General features: G+C 32.8%; 2 protein-coding genes across 2 annotated transcripts in view; one reads left to right on the top strand and one right to left on the bottom strand.

Annotated features, from left to right (window-relative positions):
• LOC105622157 overlaps positions 1-5501 on the top strand; it is a 29779-nt gene extending 24278 nt beyond the window's left edge. Inside the window, exons 5-8 of the mRNA XM_012203587.1 lie at positions 747-974; positions 1507-1832; positions 2245-2379; positions 2900-5501. Of these exons, the coding sequence (XP_012058977.1) occupies positions 747-974; positions 1507-1832; positions 2245-2379; positions 2900-4807 (2597 nt within the window). The 3' untranslated portion in view covers positions 4808-5501. The remainder of the gene's footprint in view (positions 1-746; positions 975-1506; positions 1833-2244; positions 2380-2899) is intronic.
• A 3242-nt stretch (positions 5502-8743) lies between these two features.
• Positions 8744-25955, bottom strand: part of LOC105622156 — a 34431-nt gene continuing 17219 nt past the window's right edge. The window contains exons 2-5 of the mRNA XM_012203586.1: positions 18455-18576; positions 10449-10995; positions 9682-10221; positions 8744-9256 (exon numbers count right to left, since the gene is read on the bottom strand). Coding sequence (XP_012058976.1) covers positions 8744-9256; positions 9682-10221; positions 10449-10995; positions 18455-18576 — 1722 coding nt within the window. The remainder of the gene's footprint in view (positions 9257-9681; positions 10222-10448; positions 10996-18454; positions 18577-25955) is intronic.

The raw sequence follows: 25955 nt of genomic DNA, 5'->3' as shown, positions 1-25955 counted from the left end.
TCAACTAAAAGTACTAAATTTTTTTCTTAATGCAGAGCAAATGATATCTTTCCGCTGATTACTCGTTTTACGCTATTTTACATAAGTAAAATTAAGAAACAATTCTTTCCGTAATTTGCACCTAATTCGCTGTCACGAGTATTTCATTAATTTCGAATTGTGTTTTATTCATTTATATCTTTTAACGTGACCTCCCTTAATATTTTCATAAAGTTCTAATAAAGAGAAATTTATTTTCCAAACTTGAGAAGTAATTTATACACCCTTTCATTGCCGTTTCACGCTTTTTCAAGGTTATTTATTCCATGTAAAGCTTTTTTGCAACTTTTATCCCGATTTCATACATTCACCATCGCAAATGTAAATGAATAGCCAATTACGCGTGACGCGTAAAGTAAAAATATTATCTATAATAATTCACGTACCTACAGGAGCAACCGGTTGATATTTTTACGGTAAGCGTATTTACTAACTTTATTTTAATAATTTAGCATCCGAATGCTTATCCATAATGCTGACTGCCTCTATTGGAAACTGAAATGAAATTTCTCTTAAAATGTGATAGCAATCTTCGCGAAAATGATTGCAGAGATGCTAAAGACCGTTACTTAGTACAACTTTCTAGATCAATAATAGTTCTCTATTTTTTATATTTTTATGATCATTATTCTAAGCATTTAATTATAATGAAAAACTCATAGCTTAGAGGATTATGGAATACACATTCTGTTTTCGTATGTCAATAGGATTGGATCCCGCAGGGCCACTTTTCGAGTCGCATGATCCGAGAGTTCGTTTAGATGCAACGGATGCAAATTTCGTCGATGTTATTCACAGCAACGGTGAGCAGCTCATCTTGGGTGGACTCGGCTCATGGCAGCCTATGGGTGACGTAGATTATTATCCGAACGGTGGAAAAATGCAAAGCGGATGCTCGAATATTTTTGTTGGTGCCGTTTCTGACATTATTTGGTGTAAGTTCACCTTATGTATATCGTTATAAAAAATATCCAAAGTTGACATCTCAGAATCTGTCATACAGGACAGTTTTGCTGAAACTATCTATAAAATTTTAGCTAGATACAGATCTGAAAAGAATTTTATTAGATCATCTAAATAATTATTTAGCAATTTTAAGCATGATAAGCAATGCTGTCAAATATTTTATCATTCTTGTATATTTTTGCAGTTTGAGCTTTCTTCATAATTATTTTCATGTGGTCCAACAAAATTATTTTCATAGCTATATCTAACTAAATTTTTTTACTTCAGCAAAGCCATCCTTTCTATGCCCCTTAATTTTTTATTATTCGAATTATAATTATGCTAACATGATATCACTCGTAAAAAAAGCAAAACAAATATGTTTATTTTAATAACAATAATTCAAATTTGCAATACAATTGTATAACATAAAAATATTGAGTAGATTAAATAGATCCAACTTCGGAAGTTAAAATACAAAGTAATGAATCTCTATATTATATAACAATGTAATCGTTACAGCGAGTGCGGTCGAGGGGAGATCGTTGTGCAATCATCGTCGGGCGTACAAGTTCTTCACCGACTCCGTAAGTCCGAAATGCCGATTTCCAGCGTTTCCTTGTGAACAAGGATATGATGGCTTATTGAAGGGTGATTGTTTCCCCTGCGGCATGGATGGTACTGATCGACCTTGCGGCGACATGGGTTATTACAGTAACGAATCACCTGCCAGAGGCCAGCTTTATTTAGTAACGAGAGACGAGGAGCCTTTTTGCGCTCATCAATATCAGATCAAGGTCTATAATAGTCGCAGTGAGAGATCCACCAAAACCTATGGCAAGCTTCAGGTGAGCGTCCGAGACGAAATCTTTCAACGAGTAGCAAATAGCAATGAGGATTCCACTTCTCTGTTTCACAGAAAAAACGAAATTTTTAAGATACTTCAGCAAAATTGTTCTTTTTGTATGCAAATTTGTCATACATTCATATAATTTACTGTTAATACAATACTTACAATTAGAAATTAGAAATTATTTCTGTTCTATTCTATTTTCAAATAAAAAATGTATTGTAAATAAAAATAAAATATAGAATAAAAAAAAATATAGAAATTAGAAATTATTTCTGCTTTACTTTTGCTGTACAGCTTTCACGAATTTTTCAGATAGTTTCTTCGTCTTATTGTTAGATTGAAAATAAAAGTGAAAGTTCTAAAATCTTTTTCATGATAGATATCTCAGTCTTATGGATTTTTTTCAGATTACACTTGTGGGAAAAAGTTCTTACAATGATACGTTTGCGATGACTCGCAAGGATGAAGAACTTTTGGTAGGAGCCATTCTTCAAAAAATCGTCGTACCGCATCCTGCAGTCACTCATCTCGAAGCGATCGAAGTAAGTGTATTGATTATATTGATATATTAATTATATTTCCATAAATTTCGACACAAGTAGTAATTTATATCTTTGCAACTAAAACTTACTTGTGTTTTATTTTTTGCTGTAATTACATGAACACAGACTTTTAATTAACATATTTTTTAGAAAAATACTATAAAATTCTACTTTAACATTAAGTATAATTAATTGTTAATTTACATTTGAGATGTCAGACGTCTTATCGAAATAATCCATACGTTCTTATGCCAGTTTTTACCAATGTAGTTTAATTTTAATCTAATTCTTCAACTAGTTCTTAATTTCTATCTAATTCTATCTCTAATTGAATTCAAAAAAAATGAAGAATAAGTTGATAGAAATGTACATAAGTTGGTAGAAACAGGCATTAATAAATCAGAATAAAGAATTAAAAACATCAAAATCAGCTATTGATTCTACATTGCTACATACAATGAATTAGATAATTATTTTAATTTAAAATAATTAATTGTTGTAATTATTTTTATATTAACAGATCAAATACACGGCATATAGCGGCTGGATATCGTCCGGATTGGTGTCGTGGACCATCGACAAGGTGGCAATAATCGATAGTTTCGGCAAGATTCTCTCGGTTTGTAAGAAGGGCTTGATTCTAGAATCTGCTCGGTCAGTTTACCTACCCCTTTATCCCGGCGAATGCAACATACCTTTGGATACTGACAACTCCACTGTATCTTCCTCGGTACCAATACTCGAACACGTAGAGGTGGAGAACAGACAGGGTGGCATAGGACCTTTTACGAAAGAGCAAAACTACGACACAAAGGATCCTCCAAGATACTCCATGGAAATTCTGCCGACAGAGAGAACATCACAAAGACGAAATCTCGGTCCGTTCACGAAGGAGCAGAATCGACGCGTCTCCGAGATCGAGACGGTGACATCCTTCGAGGATGCAGAAAAGCGGCGCAACGTCGCGAATCCGTGGATCATCCTGGACATATCCGGTGATGGCGACTCAAACTCGCTGGAGAACGCAGAGTCAGAGCAAGGACGGAGCTTCTCCGGTGCCACGAACCTGATCTACCATGCCTCGACAGTGTCGGAGCGTGTTGTTGAGACCACCGTGACCACTGTTGCGACTACTACGGAGTACTTGTCGGAGATCAGAGAACCGGTATTGCGTCCGAGTAAGAAAGACGCCGGTCGATCGCTCAAGCTGCCCGAGATCACGGAACCGATTCTGCGTCCACGCGCTACCAGGCACAACACGCGGAACGAGGTGATATCACACGAGAAGCAACACGACGAGATACAGGAGACGTCGTCGACCTCCACGAGAGCGTTCACCGTGCAGTTTCTACCTGAGCGATTGGCTGGTATCCTGGCGCAAGCGGAACGTTACGCTCGACAAACTCTGTTGCCCCTGATCTCGCAGTACACACCAAGCTTTGTGACTGGTATACGGCACGAAGAGCCAAAGTATTTCCCTCTTTTGAATGATATAGTGCGTCCAAGAAGCATCGATAACACTGCAGAGATCAGTAGGACGACTAGTCGATCATGGAACAGGGATCAAATCCTGCGGGTGGAAATCGGTCAACGCAAGTCCGAGAAGTTCAACCTCGACGATAAACGTTATGAGGAATCCTCGAGTGCTCAAACGGAGAAGAACAAAAACGAGCATACTATATCGAGAATTGAGGAATCGCCGATGATAGTCGAGGCTGTGTATCCGGAGAAGTCAGTAAGCACCAATTCCACCAGTCTCGAGACGAAAGCAGCAAGCAAGGATAGTGATTGGCAGCCAATTGGTGAACCGATTAGTGAATCGACTTTGAAGAATTCTCTGTCGCGAAGGGATTCAAACGTTTCGCGATCACTGGACTGGTCACTCGATCATAGTCATAACTGGACTTTGCAAAAGGCCAACGCAAATGTGGAAACTGAAGTCAAACCTGACAATGACTGGATTCCGATCATGATCAAGAGCGATATTATTTCAACGACCGCGCGAATTGCGAGTGAATTGTCGAGTGAAGAAACAGTGACGACAACGATCCCGACGATGGAGATCGATACCGTTGAAAATTCGCAAAAATCTGCCGAAGTTAACATCTTCGATGAGGCGAAAAAGGAAACCACGATCGCAAACACGTATGAGAGGAAATTCATACCTCTAATTGACTTCGAGGAGACGACCAGCGACCTGTCCTCGTTGACTGACATTAACGATGTTTCGAGTTCTACGACAGTTGCCACGCATATCCAGAAGATTCCGCGATACAAGACAACAAAAAGTGCCAGAAATATAATACATCCTACGATGATGTTCCCATACGCTTATGAGCGAAAAAATGATCCCAGAACGAGATATATACCGCTGATCCCAGAAGAGGATATGGGCAGAGCCTATCCGATGCTCGAAAGGGAGCGTTAATATTACGTATACTAAAAAATGATTTAAAAATGAGACTCAAAAGTTTTTTTTTAATTAAAATATTCGCAAAATGCAAGATCATATCTTCTAAAACACCTTATTTGACATTATTTATTAAGATTGGAAAACAAACTTTATATTTCTTCGGTAAAATTCGGAATTTATTTCTATAAGGTCTCTTTGTTTATATATTGTAAAAACATCAAAAATTCAGAAACTTATGGGATTACCGGCATCATGTTAGTGAACGAAAGATAAATAACTTAGGATTGTTTTAATTAGATAAGAATGTTTCCATGATTCGGATTTCTAAAAATCTAAGGAAAACTATCTGTTATTTCGGGAATGAATAAAATAGTGAATTCCCAATAATATTGCTTGATTCAAATTATTAAAAAATTATAATTTGTACTACAAGAATAATTTTTTATCGACAACTTTATTTTTAAGTTGGAAAATTTGATTTATAATAAATCTTTTTCAAAATAAATTTTAAAATGAAATTTTGTTGCGAAGGGTACAACTAACAATCTGTGATGAGAAATAATGCGATTTAAAATCAGTTCAAACTCTTCTTATCGCTTGTCTCAAAATTAAACGATCTGTTTCTTATATTATATAATGATGATATTAGATATAAAATAAAAAGATAAGTATAATTTTTGATGAAATAAAATATCGTGTCTTGTAATAATTGTCGTGTATGTTGTCTTATTGACAAACAAGTGCTTTTTCTTAATGAGCTCATAAAAATAATTGTATTAAAATTGTAGAAAAAAATCGCTAATTTTTCCTTTGGTCATTAGCATTGTTAAGACTTAATGACTTTAGAAAAAAATCTTTAATAACTTTCCTTTTTTTTCATAAAAATTGGGAGCCCTTAACTTTATTACTTTTGTATATATATATATAGGTAATTTTTACATAGCTATATATATATATATATATATATATATATGTATGTATATATATGTGTATATATATATATATACACACAACACACATATATATAGCTTCGCCTTTTACTATTAATCATAACTATTATTATCATCCGTCATTGCTGCCATTAATTTTTCTTTTTCACGCTTATTTATGCCCAATTTATAAGTAGTGATTACTGATCACGAGAGAATCGGGTGTTTATAGTGCTCGCTATTTATATATATATATATATATATATATATATAATTTTTACATTGTATATATCTCGATGACCAACGCGGAGAGCTACAAGGAAACCCGACATATCACGCAGATCCTCTTCGTAGTGTAATAATATAAAGAACTGGAAGATACAGGGCTACAACAGCAGTCGTAGATTCTAGATAACAGTTGAAAAATATGGAAGAGACGACGTTTGCGTAGATTTATATATAGATATATAATCTTTAATATAACTGTTTTTACTTAAAATAAATAACCCATATCTTTCTTTTTTAAAAATGCGCCTCTCGGTCCACTAACTCCGCTTTCATATTCTCTCTCTTTCTTTCCCTTCTCATTCATGCATTCACATTCGCAACATGTATCCCGTAAACTCCATCACATCATAAACCACGCATTTATTGCCCTTTATCAATCAGGTTGAACCTCAGGATATGCCCATATTCCTGATATGTCCGCATGCTTAAGAACTAACTCGTTCGCAGTCCTTTCCTCGCTTCGATTATTCAGGTACCGATTGACGCATCGAGGAGAAAAAGAAGGCCCCGATTCGACGAGCGAAAATTAAAAGGAAAAAAAAGAAAAAAAAGAAACGCAAAGAAAAGACACATAGCGCGCATCCTATTGTATACGAGGAAGAAGAGACTGCGAATATCGTTGACGCGATTTCGAGCATCTCTATTTACAATATGACCTATTACATAACAAACGCACAGTCTTATGGAGTAAACCCGTGAGCGAACTTCGACAAGTAAAAAGGTATCGTCACATTAGTCTATCACTCTACGATTGTAGATTTGGTTCGACTCGCTGTCTGAGCGACAAAACGATTCACGTTATATATGTGAAAGTCGTAGCTACCTACATAGATATCGTTTTTGGACGTGTACACTTTCTTTCTATGATACCCACACATACGCATACATACATGTACGCATGCACACCAGTGCGGTAGGCACTATCATTCACTCTGTCTCGCACGTTCTCAGTCTCACTCTCTTTTCCATTGTATATAAATATACCGACGTTCAAAAACAAAAAGGGAGAAGACCATCGGGTGTAAGCAGGACGCCCGATTTCATCTCGCTCATTTCACGCTTGCTATTTCAACTTTAAATACTACAAGTTTTAGCGCTACAACGTACAAAAGATAAGGCCGCCACATTAATACACTGACTAGATCAGTTTCATATATTCTCTTTTCAAAGTGAAGAAACTCTCTCGGCTATACGCGCAACACGTCAACAAGAATATCCAGGACACGGTGTACCTTTGCCAACAAAAAAATATATATGTATATATGCATTACCGTTACATATCCGGCACTTTGTATCCCGAGCTATTAACACGCCATGATACGCGAAACTGCGAATCGCTGAAAAAGCACGTACTAACGTCGATGAACTTCGCGCTGCGAACGACATCAGTACGTCAAAGACAAAATAAGAATTTCGCAAACGCGACATAGGCCTCTGTAGATGTGGAACTTAAGGGTCCTCTCTTGGCCTCTCACTGCAGCATGCTAAATAATGATATTAGGAAAAAAATTAAATAAATTTTTTTTCTTATATCGTATAATTTTCTATCATCACTCAATAGAATAAATTTCAATAAAATAAATGTTTTCTTGTCTGATAAATAATTACATATTGCAACAAGATCTGTATTTATATCAAACTTTATGACGGTTAGTTAATTTAAATTAATTAAGATTCATAGCTATTATTTCACTTGATTGAAAAAAAATTTCTAAATTTTAATAAATATAAATAGTTATATATAAATAAAATTTAATTTATTTTAAACAGGAAAAAATACGACTGCAGTAACAGGCCAGCGAATCCTTAGATACAAAAATAAAAATTAAAAATTGATAGGATTGTTAATAACACATTAGAAAGAAAAAAATACAACACAATCCGACAAAGTTAATCATATTAATCGAAAAATTAAGAATGGCGAGATAAGAACCTTTAGCCTGGTAATCCGCCTATTCGACTTAAATAAAAAAAGTCGCCTTTATTTGTTCGCCCTTATTTGTCGTCGATCTGTATAGCTATCCTTACAATGATCGGTAATACCCATCGTTCGTGTGCATAAGGACGGAGATGGCTACTAGGAACTGCGAGGCACTGCAAAATATGTCAATCGAGGGGCAATAATCGATTAGCGCTATCTTCGGCCCTAATCTGAAAACGCAGTTTTTTGACAAAATTCGCTATTGTTTCGTTCTCTCCTCCCTATTTCTTTTTCTTTTTCGAACGGCGCATCGTTGTAGCCAAGTTACATGAAACGCGACTCGTGTTGCGTATAAAAGATCCTGTTGATGGCTCCATCAAATTTCAGTCGTTATAGTTCAATAATGTATGTAGATTATCAAAAAACATCACAGTCAGGTTACTAGGTTTTTAGAGAAGTGTCTGTAAGCATGCGTCGCATGTGTGTTATCAGCTATCCTGTCTACAAATTACGAATGACGCGCCGATACTATATAATCGCCCATTTCATCCGCCCCAAATCTTTTATGCGCAAGAAGACCGATTGCTACTATCATTAAGACAACATACATTCTTCACTCTTCAACTATATGTAAGAAACACGCTAATTATTATGTAATGTCCCAGAATTTTCACCGTCACCGGCATGTGATAACGAGCCTCTATCGGGACTTGTATCGCGTTTCATTTTTTCATTTTTATATATACGGTTCTTTTCACGCGGACGCTGTCAAAAGAAAATAATAAGAAATTGCCAAGAGCCTCAGGCGTAATATCACTTTTTGTCGAATAACGCAAGTTTACTGCGCACGGCACCTTCGCACACGACTAGCCGTTGCGCGGCCGAGATGCTACTGATAGGCACGGGACCTTCTAGACTGGCCCGTAGCAGAGTCAGGCGACTAGGACCAGCAGTGTCGCCGTGATCACCGAGTCTACCCGTTTGCTTCCTCTCAAAGTATTCGACAATTTTCGAGATGGTCTTGCTTGACGAGCCAATGCCATTCAGTCGATCCTCCCAGCAGGAATCGCCACCGCCTAAGCTGGCAATGTCCTCGGAGGAGTCTGTGTAGATCGAACTGGTTCGATGGTCATCCAGCAGGAACAGACTGCTTGCTGCCGAGCTGCTGAGAGTCGACGTGTGCCGTCGATTTGGCGGCTCTGGACTCAGGTCTTCGCCGACGCAACTCCAGAAGCCTGATTCGCAGCTGCCACGTCTTCGCGGCTCCCAACCATCTCGGAAGAGCGGATGGGCGAACAAACTTGCGACGCCCACCTTAGTAGCAACCTAAAAACACACGTGTGGTACAATATGTGTGTTAGTAAACATGATAAAAACATATAGCTTCAAACGCAATAATCGGAACTTTAAACATGTATGATATAGATATGAATTATGCAAATATCTTTAAAACGATATACATATTCTATTTATGTTCTAAATATAATAATTTATGTTTTAAAGAGATAGTGTAAAGTTTTTTCGTCCCTTTCTCATAGTAATGTTTATGTTTCTGAACAGCATACTGAACATTTGATATAATCATGCTTTATTCTTAAGATTCTCAATCATTGTATAAGACATTATCATTGTATATGTCATTGTAAAGAGAGAAATATTGTGAGCTGCCGTTTTATATTATTTCAAGGTTAAAACTAATGGAATAGCCCCTATCCCATACTTAATCATTTATGCTGAATCTGTGTACTTACTTTTCTCTCCCACTTCTTTCTTGCAGTAGGACTGCTCGGTTCGGAATTTGGCTTCTTTCTGTCCAGAATCTTGGCAATACTATCGTTTTGCGCCGGCTTGAACTTGCTGCACGTGCTGTCGGTGATGCTGGGTCGCACGTCCTCCGAAGAGGGCAGCTCTAAACAGCTGGAGAACAGATCGCCGAGGATCTTTTTAACGCCACCCAATGCGTGAAATGGATTCGCCGTCATCGGCCTGTAATGCGGATCTCGACGGCTGGCGAGTTCAGCTACTCGCCTAGCAGAATGACATCTTGCCTTATCCGATGGCGTCGCGTTATCGCAACCTCTCGCGTCCGCCGATTGGCTTCTGAGTTTTGCGGTACGCCGTTTCGTCGTGCGTCCTTCTCGTGCAATCTCATCCATGCTGGACATCAGCGTTGGATCAACGGTTGATTGCCGTTTACCAATGTTATTCTTCAGTTCCTCTTCACAGGCTGCTATCATAGTTTCCAAGCTAGTCGTAATTTCCGGAAAGGTTGGCCTGGACTTAGGTTCGTACTGCAAATAAACGATAGCACCATTTATAATTCGGATTCATAAATTAAACAATAAATAATTTAATCAATAAAAGAAATTGAATATTTAATAAATATCCGCACAAAATATTTCCCATCGTGTACATGCGTGCGTACATCGTACTTCAATCCGGTAATACCAATTTCCATGACCATTCGCACCGAATCCGCGCGTTGCATGCCTTTACAGTTAGATATCATCATACTCACCGTGCAGCAATTGAAGGCAAGTTGAAGAAAAGCAGGCGGCGGATCGGCGGCCGCGCAGATCTCCGCCACGGCTAGGTAATCGAGGCCAAAGTTATCTGAGCGTGGCAGAACGTCCGGATCCGCGGGCACCCGGCCGATCAGCTCGCACACGACGATGCCGAAGGAGAATACATCGGACCTGTGGTCGTACCATTGACCTTTGAGGCACTCCGGCGACATCCAGTAAGGACTGCCGACTGTGCTGAGTCGATAGCCTGTGCTGGGATCGGGTATCTTTGCAGCCAGTCCGAAATCGCCTACCACTGCGGTCATCTCGTTATTGCACTCGTCCTTCTTGATCAGCACGTTCTTCGACGTGAGATCGCGGTGGAAGATGCCGCGGCTATGCAGATAGGCCATACCACGAGCCACGTCTCTCGCTAGATTCATCCGGACGAGATGCGGTAACGGCGTGTGCCGCGACATGATCAGCTGCTCCAGGCTGCCGCCGTTAATGTATTCTGTCAACGCATGTAGCTGACCTTCATGCACGCACACTCCCATAAACCTGAAAAAAAGAAGACAAGATTGATCATCAGTACGTTTGAGAAAATTTTCAATTTATTCTAACAATAACGGGAATTATAGACAGAATTTCTTACTGAAATTTTTGTTATAAAAAAAATACTTCAATATATTATTATTTAGAAAGGAATTATTACTTCATTTTCAATGTTATCTAAAAAAAATATATTCAAAAGAAAATTGATATATAAGTTTACAAACTTTTTATTTCCGTAATCTAACATATGAAGTAATTAAGATAACTGATAAGAATAAAGCTGATATTATCGCAATGATTAAATTATAATACAATGTATAACAGCTTAGACTTTTTAAACATCTTTAAAATGTAGGACTGTGATCTTCGTTTTTATTTATACTGTAAGTATTTTATCGTAAATAGTTGCAGTGCTCGCAAAGTGAGATAATAACTCGCTTTTAAATAATAATGCACTAAAGTTTTGCTTTTGTAAGCAAAAATCTCAGTCAGAAATTCTAATTATAATTCCACTTTTGAGAGATTCAAGGATTTAAATAAAACTATAGATTACAGAAGGTTTCCGGATGAAAAATTGCAGCTCTTTGCTTTGCAAAATCTAATAGATACTATTTATTTCAAAGCATATAATAGCATGACGTAAAGAAATAAAAAAATATGTATTATTTAAAAAATACATATACATATATTAGTACATATACATATATATAGTTTAACACCTAACTTAACTTTGACGCTTCTCGTATTAGGTGATTCTCATATAAACGGACATTATATTTTCGTATTTTATACGTTAAGTAAGGACCGTTAAAGGTAAATGCTGCAAAAATATTTTCAAAATGGTTACAAGGTAAAAGATATTTGCCGCGTGATGTTGTAAGCGCAAGTGAATTCAAAACTTGCTTTTATCAATTCAATGATTTTTAGACGAGATTAGATAATATGAAAAAACGAACAAAGGAAGAATAGAGCAGAGTTGGCGAACAATCATGATAACATTAAGTGTCACCCTTTACCATACTTTCTTATAAGATATAATAATAAAAAAGATAAAATGTGCGAAGATGAATATATAAATAGATAAAAAAATACATATATACATAATGATAATTTATGATTCTATAAAAATAACCAAAAATTATTGAAAATTCAATATTGCACAATAAATATGTTTGAAAAATCATAAAAGATAAAAAACAAATATAAATTGTGCTAAAATGCAAAAAAATATTTATAATTAATATTGTTGAACATTGTTTGCAAATCACATCGCCACTTATTAAATAACAAAACCAAATGCAGGTGTGCTTAAGATGATTAAAGGGTCTAGACAGCTTTAATACGTGTCATATTGTAATTTAATCGTCGCGATATCACCGACGTTATCTTTATAACCACTATGTATGCTAGATTAAGTCTCAAAGAGAATTACACATCGTTTTGCTTCAAGGAAACATTATAGTCTCGTTTATCATCAGGATGCCTTCGAGATAATATTGCTAAATATTCAATAATGTATATTATTCAATGACAAACATTGCCAAGTATCACCATTAGTCCTTCAGTCTTTAATTTATAACACATAACGAGCATTCGTTTCCATTAATTTTACCTTGTGCACCAATTGCAACAATAATTTATATATATATATATATATATAAACTGAGTGTACATGATAAAATAACAATCAAATTTATAGTTATAATTATATAATTTATATATAATTATAATTTGTATTATAAATCAATTAATTTTCAAAAAACAATATAAAGGACAATGTTGTAAGTTTTTACGATTTTCTCTTATTATCTTAATAAACAAAACCGCAAATGAGAATTTATTCCAAAAGATGCAGAGATTGCGATAAAACAACTTGATTATATCCTGAAAAGTACTCCGCTTCTTGCATTTCTCCCGCAAGTTAATCGGTGAATGCATTTTGCGTTATCGTTAGGATAAGATCTTGCATAAATGATAGAGCTGAAGAGAAGAAAATCGCGCGTTGCGTCGCGTCGTGTCGTCCCGATTTCGAGGCGTTTCTCGCTGAGCACATCGTCGTGGTTTCTCCCACAAAGCGACAGGGAAAAAAAAAGGAAGAGGATAAACAAACTACGCGACTGAAAGAGAAATTTCCGGCGAAGAATTTTTCTCGGATAAAACACGGATGATATGCATACACGATGCTCTAGATTCATTTTTTGCTGATCAGATAAGAAGAGAAATTGTCGCTCTCTTCGCTCTTCCTGAGATTTGTCGTTTACGCAATTGATACATAGTAGAAATATTAATTATTATATGTCACATCGACGAATTTTTAAGACTAAATACACGTTTTACACTAACAATAAGTATAGTTTTTATCAAATATGAAAAAAATTACTTCAAATTAACCGAATAATTTAAGCACTTGTGTGTAATAGAATATTTTATAAATTATTTTTGATAATTCACAATATAATTTAGCATAATGCGCAACAAGAGGAAAAGATTTTCAAAGATTATACAGCTGTGAAGGGTGAAAGTCGAAATGATAAAGTAAACGAAGGTACATAAGCGTAATGCGAATAAAACAGAAGCGATTTGTTGGAGAAATATAATTGTAGTCAATCTCTTTTTTATAATTTTTTTAGAAAAGACTGTGATTCACTTTAAATTGATATATATGATATCTCTTCATTCATCTTATTATGTGATTTTTATTCTTATAACTATATAATCTTCATAAATCTTTTTCTTTTCTTGTTACGTTTATGTAAGGATTATTCTTTTTTAATTCTAGAAGTACCAACATTTCACTAAAAAGATCAAGTGAATAAATTATATGAAAATAAAGAAAGTGATAAAAAATCAAGTATTTTATCAAATACATAATTATTAGAAAGTCAAAAAATTTCAAAATTTTTTATATGAGAAATATATTAATTAAAAAAAAACAATCAATAATGACCTTTCGATACTTCTAGCGTAAACTGTTTATTTTTCTGACCAACTCTTTGTATTTCTTCTTTTGCCCTCCATATTTGTTTATTTCTGACTAAATACTAATCTTACATCTTACATCAAATATAATATTTCATTACTTTTGTTTCAGAAGTTTAATTTATTTAAAAAAAAAACTACTCTCATTAATTATTTACATTATTATTAAATATCAATTATTTAGTGTTTTGAAAATTATTCTTGTAAAATTATTCTTCGACATTCCTGTTAATTACTTTCCATTTTATATTTGAATAAGTCTACTGCATTAGAGAGCTGCGATTTTGCGATATATTACAAGCCAGATCAAAAAGCCAGTGCGATATGTAACTGGTTTTTTAATTGCGAAATCGCAGGTGACTTAAAATCGCGTCTGTAATTAATATTCTATACTTGTTTTTTAATTCTTTTAAGCCAAACAATTCGACTAATGCGCAATAAAAAACCGATATATACATAATTTTCAATTTCAATGAAGAAGTTTTTCTATGAAAATTCCAAATTTTTTTAGGAATTTTTCAATGCTATTATTTAAAAAAAATACTTTCATATTGGCTGCGTTCTAATAATTATTCATCTGTCACTGCTCTGAATTTACTGAAGATTTTTAATATGACAAAAATGGCAGTTGAATAAATGTATAATATACACATATAAAAATCGTAATGCGATATATCGCGTCCCAATTTTTATATGTACATGTTATATATTATCCCGAATTTTAAGGAATATTGCAATCGCGATGCATAATTTTTTAAATTACACATTCCTGCTTTCTATCAGATCTGAAACTTTATATCAATATATATATTCTCTACTAATTTTGCTTCAGGAATTATTATTAGGGTTCTTGAAACGAAGTAAATATTACAAAAGTGAACAAATTCATTAGATGTTGTTCACAATAAAGTTATAAATATTCTAGTAAATTCGATTACTTTTGTAATTTTCATTTTAAGAACTGTAATACTCTCCCTGATTACAATAGAAGTACGCATGATGCATGTAAATTGAAAGTCCGATGCCAAGTGTACGGTAGTCGATACGAGTGTCTGACTATGCCGCGTCATTATTCACTAGCTGAGCGCCAGAGCAGCGTTTTCTCTTTCACAGCTAAGTGAATTCATTTTCCGTAAGCCAAATATTACGTAAAAGGGCGTTCATAAGAGCGTGTGTAAAGAGCATCAGCAAATCGATTGGGAGCAAGAATTATGCGGAGTTCTTGAAAATGCAAGATATTTTTGGATATCTATATTCTCCGGTTGTTTTCATTCAGTCACTCATGGCGCGCCGATTGTCTAATCCGGAAAGTCGTTCCAAGAATTATGCTGCTAATGATACTACCGTTGAATATTCGATACTACAGTATAACATTATGACACCGATGTTTACGGTCACCGATTACGACTGATTCCACGAAAGTAATGCGGCATATTATGCCATACTATAACAGTGATACTCTAAAAAATATCGTGTTAATAATGTTATACAATAATAATGTTATACAATAATATGTTATTAAAATATATTATGACATTTATAATAAGCAGTAATAAGCAGTCTACTAGGAACGCTATTGTTTTCTTGAAAATAAATATTAATTACTGACAGATTCAATATGACAATAATCGTGATAAACGACACATCGAGATAATTCATTAACTTACATATAAAAGATAATATTATTGATAGATTGAATGTGGCAATAATTGTTGATAAATGATACATCAAGATAATGCTTAACTTATATATATAGAAGATAATATTATTTATTATCAAATCATGGGAAAAAATGACTTCAGATCAACCGCGTAATTTAAGCGTTTTGTATAATAGAACATTTTATAAATATTTTTTATTCAAAATATAACTCAAATTTATTGTATATTATTAAGTCTAATTGAAGTAAATCGAACACGTACAGATCAGATGTCAATGTCATATTATTGTGTTGTCAGGCGCTGTTTAAAAATAGTGATACTTTTTTTAGAACACTTTGCGCAATGTCAACATTTCCTGAAATTAATGCAAGTCGTTTGTATAAACGCTATCACGCTATAGCAACCCCGGTTACGACGCAACGAGCGCGGGTGTCACGATACACGTGGCAAATGCCGCGAGTGAAGATGATAACTATTTTTACGGCTGAGTCAGCCGGGTGTGCGAAACGGAGGATCCTGAGAGGATTCGCAGAGTTTTCGCGGAGGCCTCATCGAGGAAAATGCCAGAAATAAGATCCGCTAGGTCTGCGACGAGTAAACACCGTATCCGAATCTGGGCCAAGCCGTTTATATCGTCGGAATGCGTTGTCGCGGTGCGTCCCGTTGAAATGCGTCGTCGCGCTAGTAACACTCGGCGCATTATGTCATAACTGAGAAGTAAGTATTGGTCCCAAAGAATAAAAAAAAAAATAAACTGAAGAACCTCTCTATATTTTGAACTTTTCCCGAAGTATGACTTCTAAATATTTATCGTGATGGATTTTGCACAAATTATTCGCAGAGATACAGTTTGAAATTCCAGATTTGATGGAAAGCAAATTTTTGGATGTAAAATTGGAAATCAATTGACAAAAATAAAAATAAGATAAAATAAAAATTGGAATAATTTTCAAAATACTAAATAATTAATATTTAATATATAAGCAGTCTTTTTCAAGCAAATTAAACTCCTAAAGCGAAAATATCATATTTATGAAATATCATATTTATTTTTTGTAATGTATAAATAAAATTTATCACGATATATTATCCCGATTAAAATTAAAAATGTATCACGAGGAAAAATGTTTTGTTCTATATACCAAAATTTTACGAATTGTTAATTGGTATAAACAAATATTTTTGTTATTTGCAAAGCAGAGAAATTATTTTGCAAAAAGAATTAAATTTTGTTATATAAATAAAATATTTGGTTGTTAAAAAATGCCTCAACATTAAACAGTTTTACTAAAAGCACTAAATGTTTTTTTCTAGTGTGTACAAGAAATAAAATATCTTTCTTGTCTCAATATAAAATAATGTACACACAATTGTTAGCAGCCACAAATCAATATTTGACTACATATCTAATTTTACAAGTGATAAAGTAAAAAATGTTGTGCAGCCTGCACTTTGGATTCTGCTTTCTGTTATGTAGCAAGAATTTTCGCAACGGATACAACGTGCCGAGCTAACCGCTATTACCGCTAAGCGACGTATTATGTCGTAATTCGTAACGAGCGTAGTTAGTAATACCGTTTTTTCTAATTTTTTATCCATTTTAGTGAGCTCCCAAGCGAGAGGAATTTCAAAGATATAATCGTCGGATAATAAATCAAATAACACTCTATAATGTGGATTGGTGTAGACTAAGACGAAATATTGCAAGTACACGATCGCTACGTGTTTCGATAATATCGTATAGAGTTACTTGATACGAGAATTTTGAGCCAGCATTTTGGCACGATGCCGGAAAGAAGGTTAAATTGATTCGTGACAAGACGAAACAAATATGAGGCGCAAGCATGAGAGTTTTGCTGTAAATCGACTATGATAAATAGTGCAATCTTGGAAAAAAATATAATTTTCCTTAACATATTGAAACTATATATATATAAATAAAACTGATACGTAGAAATAGTTATAAACAATAAATATTACAAACATTAAAATTTAAAAAGCTTCGTTAAAAAAGAACGAAATTTAAATTTAAAAAAAGGTTTAAAAATGTAAAATCTATATTTATGAAAGGTTGCTATGTTTTTTGAATTTTTATGAGTTTAATATTTTTTACATGCATAGAAAACAAGCTGAACAAAATGGGAAGGAAATGTTCTTTACACTTTGTGGATCTGTTGTGTGTTTAAAAACAACTTGTGAACAATTTTTTAATTTCTTAACGTGAAAACTTCAAAATTCTTCCTACAAAATCGTTTTTAAAAAATGTTCCTAAGATTTTTTTGTTACTGAATTCACGGATTAAATAAAAGGAATATTTTGATTTTAATTGCGTCAAAAATTATTACACTGCAATCCAAAAATCAGATTCTTAAAGCTGAAATTTTGCTCTATTGAATCGTATAATTGTCAAAAATTTTTCGACACAGGATACAAATGAAGCACAAATTATTTGTTCCGATCCATATAAAGATTAATTATATAATAGAGTGTAATAAAAAAAATGTAATGACTTATGATTAGTGTTGTCATCGTTAAATTTTTATCGGAAAATCAGAAAGTAATGCTATCCAAAATGCATAACATCGCGCACATTTTCTTTCTATCCGTTCTTGAATTTTGCTCGCTTGAATTTGCTCGCTTGAATTAACTCATATAAAAGAGGGTCGACGCATCTGCTCGTAATACAAGGATTAAGCAGGCAAGCAGAGCGGATAGAAATTTATTTTATCATCCTCATCGAATTCGATCAAACGATTTTGTTCAATCGCGAAATATAATTTCACCGGCAAAAATGAATTGGATTCAATTCTGGCACCTCAACTCACCTGAGTATATTTGGATGGCTAAGCTTGTTCATGAGCTGGACTTCCTTGAGCATATTCGGCCTATTCGCCGCCAGCTGATTCATCTTGAGCACCATCACCTGACTCGTCACTTTGTGAGTAACCTGGAAAAACGAAACAAACATGGAGGTTAGTGACATATTACCGTGCCATTGCGTGGCGGTATTATTGACGTTAGATGATACGACAGCTGCATACGTAACCGTACAGATTCTTTGCGTTACAAATTTTGCCCAGGTCATAAATGCAAGAGCGTTGTTCTGCTTCGGCCAATGTTGAGTTATTTCGAGACATTCCACAAAAATTCTATTAAAATCTTATATAGAATTCATTTTTGTTATCATTAATATAAAAATAATTAATATAAAAATAAGAATCAAACTAAGAAAAAAATCTGTTAAAATTTAGAATATTTTTGATATAGATACATAATATTATAATAAAAAATAAAATTATGCGTAACTTAGTAGTGATTTTGCATATATTTTAGTTATGAGCAATTGTAAATCATACTGTACTGTGTTTATATATCCTAAAGTTAATTACAGGTTGTAAAATTTTTATTTCGACTTTTATTAAATCACTTTTATTAAATCACGATTAAGACAGAGATCTGATCGCTCTACATAATTCATAGAGTTGTATCTTTATCTTCTAAGAATGACCTTAATGCATTGAACTAATTTCATCATGATAGTGCAAAACATTTATATATTTCTTGTGAAATTGATACGAGTACAGGATATATCAATGTCATTTAATATTTTGATGACAACGATAACACGCAGGCAAATCTTCTTCTTTAAATATATACAATATATGAGAAATGATTACATTATCAATATTTATTATTATTATTACATCGTTATTTTTTTCTTGTAATTTTAAGTGCTCGAGAATTAAATCCTAAATAAAAGTTATTTAAAAAATTAAATATTATAATTATTAATTATAATAATCGAAAATATTAATCGAACTTGTTATTAATAAGTTAGAAATGAGATTGTCTTGTTATTAAATTCATTTATTATCAGCACAAATATAAAAAATCGATTTTTCTTCGGCTTGATCAAATATTTCTATTTTATTGTACATCCTTTACATCAGGTACTGGCAAATCGCTTAAGTACTCAAAGATGACGGCGACAGATGCGTTTCTCTCGCCAACGAAACGAAAATTTTTATCGCCCCGTTTTCACATGGTGTGACTAACACGCACAAGAGAACATCGGAGCGATATTCTCGCGAAAGAGAAACTTATTAATGAAACTGTGGCATCTGGCCGGCGTAAGATGAGCTCGTAAAGACGCCGGTTCATGTTGCTCGCGGCATCATTCAACGAAAATGGACATACGGGCCGCAATTCCTTTATTAGCCTTGAAAGTTGCCGCGCGTAATTGCTTAATGAATGCGATCACCGCAGCTTCGCACATAGCAGTTTTGATTATCGCAGAATGTCGTAAACTGCCCGACAAAAAACGACTTTGTGGAAATATTACTGAAAGGATTCAATTTCTCTCATAGAAATTTTTGTATTATGTTACAATAAATTGAGAAATCGGGTCTACTATGGAATTACTTAATGGATAAACATATAAAACGTTTATTGAAGAGATATTACCAATTTCGTGAAGGAAATTATAATTATAAAAGGACTCTGCACTATTTATATGGAAAAAATGATTCGATCAAATTGACTGAAATTGAGATATTCTGTAAATTATAAAATGCTAATCAAAAGTTTCTTCAGCTAATCAAAAAAAGGACAGATTTTAGCATTATTAAAAAATTGCTATTTTGAATGTAATCGTATTGAAAAGTATTTTTATCTACTAAATTATTCATTTTTTGGTAACTGCACTGCAATACTTTTATGCGCGCGTAAAATAATGAGATGAATCAATTGATACGTACCTATAAAGAAAATATTTACTTTTTAAAAAATTATGTATTGCAAAAAATATAATTTGCAATATATTTGCAAACTACATATTTTTTTAGAAACAATTTTATGCTTTCTTTATTTGACTCATTTCATATTATTCTATGAATAAAAGTATTAAAGTACGTTATAAAAAAATGAATTGAATGAGTTTAATAGATACAAATATTTTTCAGTTCGATTAGACGCAAAATAACAATTTTCAAATACTTTCATTTTTTGCAAATTTCTTTCAATTTTTATGATTTTGTCTAAGGAAACTTTTAATTAATATATTGTAACCTACAAAATATAAAATATAAAAATTTCAATCAATTTGATCGAGAAATTACTTTCTACATAACTAATACAGATATCTATCTATGATCGATGAACCTGTTACAAAATTTTTACATTGAAAATATTTACGTGTTACTGTACATGCTATAAAATCTTTTATGTTGTTAAAATATATGTACTGTATATCAGATATGTTATGTTACACAGGTACTAAAAAAGTTAATTATCTGCCTTGGTATCATCAGCACTTCTAATTAAAGAATCGCTCCCACAAATTCGCAAGAAACGCAAACATAAATTTTTACAGCGATAACGCTAAAGCAATCTTGCATTTACGTATTTACGTATGTTCTCGCTCGTATATAAAAGAATTCGATGCGATATTTCGCAACGGTACGAAAGCATCTTCCGAGAATCCAAGAGATGCGAGAGACGCGTCGAGAGAAAGAACTACTGGATTACATCAACTTACTCCTGCAGTCAATCTTCGCAGCGTTGAAAGGCGTAATGCACTCTTTTACATTCCAGCACTCGCACATTTTACCGTTCATCTCGAATTTCGTCTCAACTCGAAAAGGAAGTCGGCCGGAGATGAAATACAAAAAAGTGATGAAAATCGAGACATGAAATGGGAAACGAAAGAGAAAAGAGAAACGTACCTGATTAATATTAAACAAAAGAGAAAAAAGAAAGAGAGTCTCTCTCTCTCTCTCTTTCTCTCTCTCGCATCATCGTACGAGATGAAATTTTTGGGGGTTAAAAAGTCGAGAATAATATCCGAGGGGAATCTGGCCAGGATTCCTTGACAATGTCTTGGCTTGACTTACAGTTGGGTTGCGTCCAAACGGTGACGAATACGAAAGAGATGGAAAAGTATGAATCCGTTGTAAACAGAACGATCGCGAGTCATTGGTTGCTTTGCGACAAAAAGATGGAGAACGTAAAAGAGAGCGCTGTTTGATGCCGACAATTTTTGTTTTTTAAAATTACTCGACCGAAAAATATGTCACACATTCGTTTAATTCTCGTCACACTTGTTCTCATTACAGATATTTGAATAAGAGATTGGATACCAATCAGTTTTTAGACAACTTTTGATTGATTCATCACATCATTCAGAAAGATGTTTAAGATAAAAGAGATAGATATAAGATAGAATGAAATGAATATCTCGTTCTATCTTAAGCAGGTCCTAAAAAATATAACGGACTAAATATACACTGTAAAAAGATTACTTGAAAAATTACAGTTATAATGAATAATCGAGGATAATTTTGGGTTTCGCTATTAAAAGTGTGTATTTACATTATTTATATAAACGTGTAAAGTCACAATTTACAAAAAATTTTTTATAGTAGTTAAATAATTAGCAAAAATAAATTGAAGTTAAATTTATAGATTATATATTAATTCGTCAATGAATTTTTTTAAAACTATGTTATTGATATACAATATATAAACATAAAATGCAAATATAATACATGTGATATACGTATTATCATTATATAATATTCATTATATAACAAAAATTTATATTATACATTTACGTAGGTAGAAACTATAAAATGTATTATTACTATTATTGTAATTTTCCGTTTAATATAAAGATATATTTGCAATTATATAAAAACAAGTATATTAATTTTTGTAAAAATATACAATTTCCAATTTATTATAAATTTCTACACATTATTTTTAAGTAATTTTATATACTTTTTTACAATGTCCAATCTCTTACTTAAGTATTTCTCTAATTTTCACTATTTAAAAACCTTTCACGCCGTTTTTTTTTTTTTTATAGAACATGTTTCACGAGTTTTTTTCTACGTAAAATATATAGGATACTTCTAGTAACATATCTTTAGTTAAAAGTGGAAAGTTCAATCGATCGATTTACAATCAATCTTTTTTTAGCAAAATTATTTATAAGAGTCATGTGTTTTTCAATATTTTATATTAAATCGAGCAGAGATTACTTTTCAATTAAAATATCGAAGGATGATTGTAACGAGAAAATAATTAGTATCATGATCATGACGCTGCGGTACTGTCAGCGAATAAATAAAAGTACTTGAAATTTATATAAGTCGGTCATCGCAATCGAAACGCTTCACCGGTTTTCTCCACGTGAGGCTAAAGATCTTCTAATTTTAATGTCGAATAAATTATCATTAATATGCGACATGAAGTGGCTTCCATTTATTCCTTCATTTATTTCATCGCAAATTGCGACGAAATTGCGAATGTGAGTAATTAATCTTGCTTGATTCTGCGCGTGTAATGAACGATTCATTTGTAATGAGACACATTGCATTTGCAAAAAAATCCACCAGACACCCCAATTTCCATTCTTCGTAGAAGTCAAATTTTGCTTCCTTACTTCAAAAGTGACATAACTAAAAAAAACATGATTTTCGAGTAACCACAAATGAGTATACATTAAACATTACCAGGATTACCAAAAAAATTCTTCATCATTTCATGATTTATTTTTGTCTTTTCAATAATTTTGAAATTTTTTGTATTTTCATCTTGATTTAACTGTTAATATTGATAACACTATTTGCATTTAATTATTATGTTAATAGTATTCTCTAAAACTGCTAGATATGTATGCATATTAAACTTCTTAAAATCAAGAATTTTTATTTTCTAAATTTACAAAATTTTCTAACTTTTCCTTGATTTTCTTAACCGTTTTTAATTTCTTTGACATTTCCTCGATTTCCAGTTTTGCCAATTCTACAAAACCTTATATCACCAACTAAACTAACTAAACTTCATAAAAAATAATCCTAAAAGATAGTTTATTAGAAAAATCATCAAAATCGTCAAATTAAAAAAAGAGCGGTTTTTAAAGATTGTGAAACAAAATTGATAAAAAAATATTACACAATATTATTTTATTAGTCAATAATTTTCTGTCCAGTTGAAAAATGGTTTTGCCTCCCCCCCCTCCCCACTTTTCTGTAAAATTTATAGTGAATTCGTTTGAATGCATTCAGTGTGTACTGATGCACTTTAAAAACGTCGTACACAAATTGACGTAAAAAATATGTGTTTAATAGAAATATAGAAATTAGTTAAATCGCGAAATATACTTAATGTGCTGTTAGATAAAATATTAGTATTTTATAATTCAAAATATTTGCATCTCAGTTTTACTCAGATTAAATCAGTATACAATGGTTTTAATATGCACTAGTGAATTCAACAAATTTGCTATTAATTTTTTATGTTGTATCACTTTCGAAATAAGGAAGTGATATAAGAATAAACGTTTAAGCAATATATTTATGGTACAATGATACTTGATCATTCCAATTATACGTTTACAAGTTCAAATATCTTATACTCTATGTATTATGTCTTATTATTACAAGAAATTCATTAATCATAATTTTTAGAAAAAACCTATAAAAATCAAGATGATCGATGAGATCCATATTCTATTCAATATTTTTTTCCTTCTCAATAGACGCACACACGAAAGAAAAAGAAGTAAATGTGGAAGCGAATGCAATACAGACAAGCTAGCGAATCAATCGATAGGAAGATCGGACACTATTTGGTCACTCGCGCCGATTCATTTGAATAATTCTTATTGTCTGGAAAGCTTCGGCCTTGCGTGTTTTCTACGCATTACGCGCCATTGTGTTTACGACCGCGGAGAGAAAGCACGAACGGTAATTATATTGTAGCGGCGAGTGATTAATGCTTCCTTGAGCGCTGCATGCGTAATGTGAAACATGTTTCGCACCTTTTCACCCACACGTGAAAGAGGCTGCGTATAAGGACGATCTGTACAAAAGGAAAATTAAATGAAATGAAAGTCAGTCGCCTTTATTCGAAAACAAGGCATCAAGATAAGACTAAGGGCTGCCGTAGACAAAATTTCTGAAATCATAATCTTAAAATGTGAATTAAATCGATGAGTTAATCAAGATACTAATGGCGAATTCGATTGGTAGAACTAGTGCGCACTGATGCATATTAAAGCTGTTGTACACTGATTTAATTTGAGTATAAAAGTAAAATGCAAATATTTCGAATTATAAAATACATATTTTATCTATAATAATACAATAAAATGTATTGAGTATTTCAGGATTTAATCGATTTTTATGTTTATACATAAATCTTTACGTTATTTTGTGATTTACGATGGCTTTAATGTGCACTAGTGCGCTCAATCGAATTCGCTATAAGAAATGCCAATTTAGAGGCTGGAACAATCAGCTTTAGTTCTTTTATAGATGGAAACAAAAAAATTATTTTTTTAAATATATTCATTTGCGTCTTTACGTTTTGAAATTCCAAGATAGTAACATTGATTGTTTTAATCTTGAATGATAACAAATAAAATGTTTGTATTATCAAATTCACTAATGCAAATAGTTAATGATTTTTAAAATTAAGGATCAATAATAATTTAAAATCATTTAATTTTTGTTATCTCTATTTTTGTTATCTCTAGAGAGAAATTAAATCTTGTTGAATGATGTTATCGATTTTTAGATTCAATCACTGTCATCACTGAGGGATTTATTTTATAAGAACAGAGAAGAGCGAACACTTTATCTAACAAGTGTCGTTCTGGGAAGCTATGATGCAATTAAGAGCAGCGCCAATTAACAAGCGCATTGGACTTTGTAAACTCGAAAGTTCTTTCTGCAAAGGTCTGCCTCGTATGTTCGCAATCACTATTAATTATCGCAGTCAACCGTCTAATTATGAGCCAAAGAGATGAAAAGCGGGGATACAGAAAGCGAAACGAAAGTTTGAAAGAAATATATACTTCAATTTTATATGTTTCGTAAGATATTTCAATATTTATTATTTTATAATGTGACTTAATATTTTTATTTGAATAAATATAAAAAAGAAAAACTGTACTCTTACTTTGTTATAAAGGTACAAATTCAATGTACAAATATACAATAATAATGCTTTGCTTTTTTCGAATTACTTTTCAGTAATATTATTTTTAACCCAATAACAGAATGTTAATCTGAGAAATATATTTTTTAATTAATTATTATTTAATTACAACTTAATCTCTGAAATGCAAGTCAAATCATTTTCACAAAATAAAAACAAAATAAAAATATAATTATTGCAACAATATAATTGTAACAATTTTGTGAAATTGAATTATTATAAATTTTGTTGAAATTTATAATAATTTGGTATGCGACGTTTAGAATCAAAATTTGAGAAATTTGAGAAATTCGTGAAATTATAAATATTTATAAAAGTAAA

The sequence above is a fragment of the Atta cephalotes genome (assembly GCF_000143395.1).
Source record: "Atta cephalotes unplaced genomic scaffold scaffold00041, whole genome shotgun sequence".
Taxonomy (NCBI): Eukaryota; Metazoa; Arthropoda; class Insecta; order Hymenoptera; family Formicidae; genus Atta; species Atta cephalotes.
The sequence above is the reverse complement of the archived record's forward strand: the minus strand, read 5'-3'. Positions and strand labels throughout refer to the sequence as shown.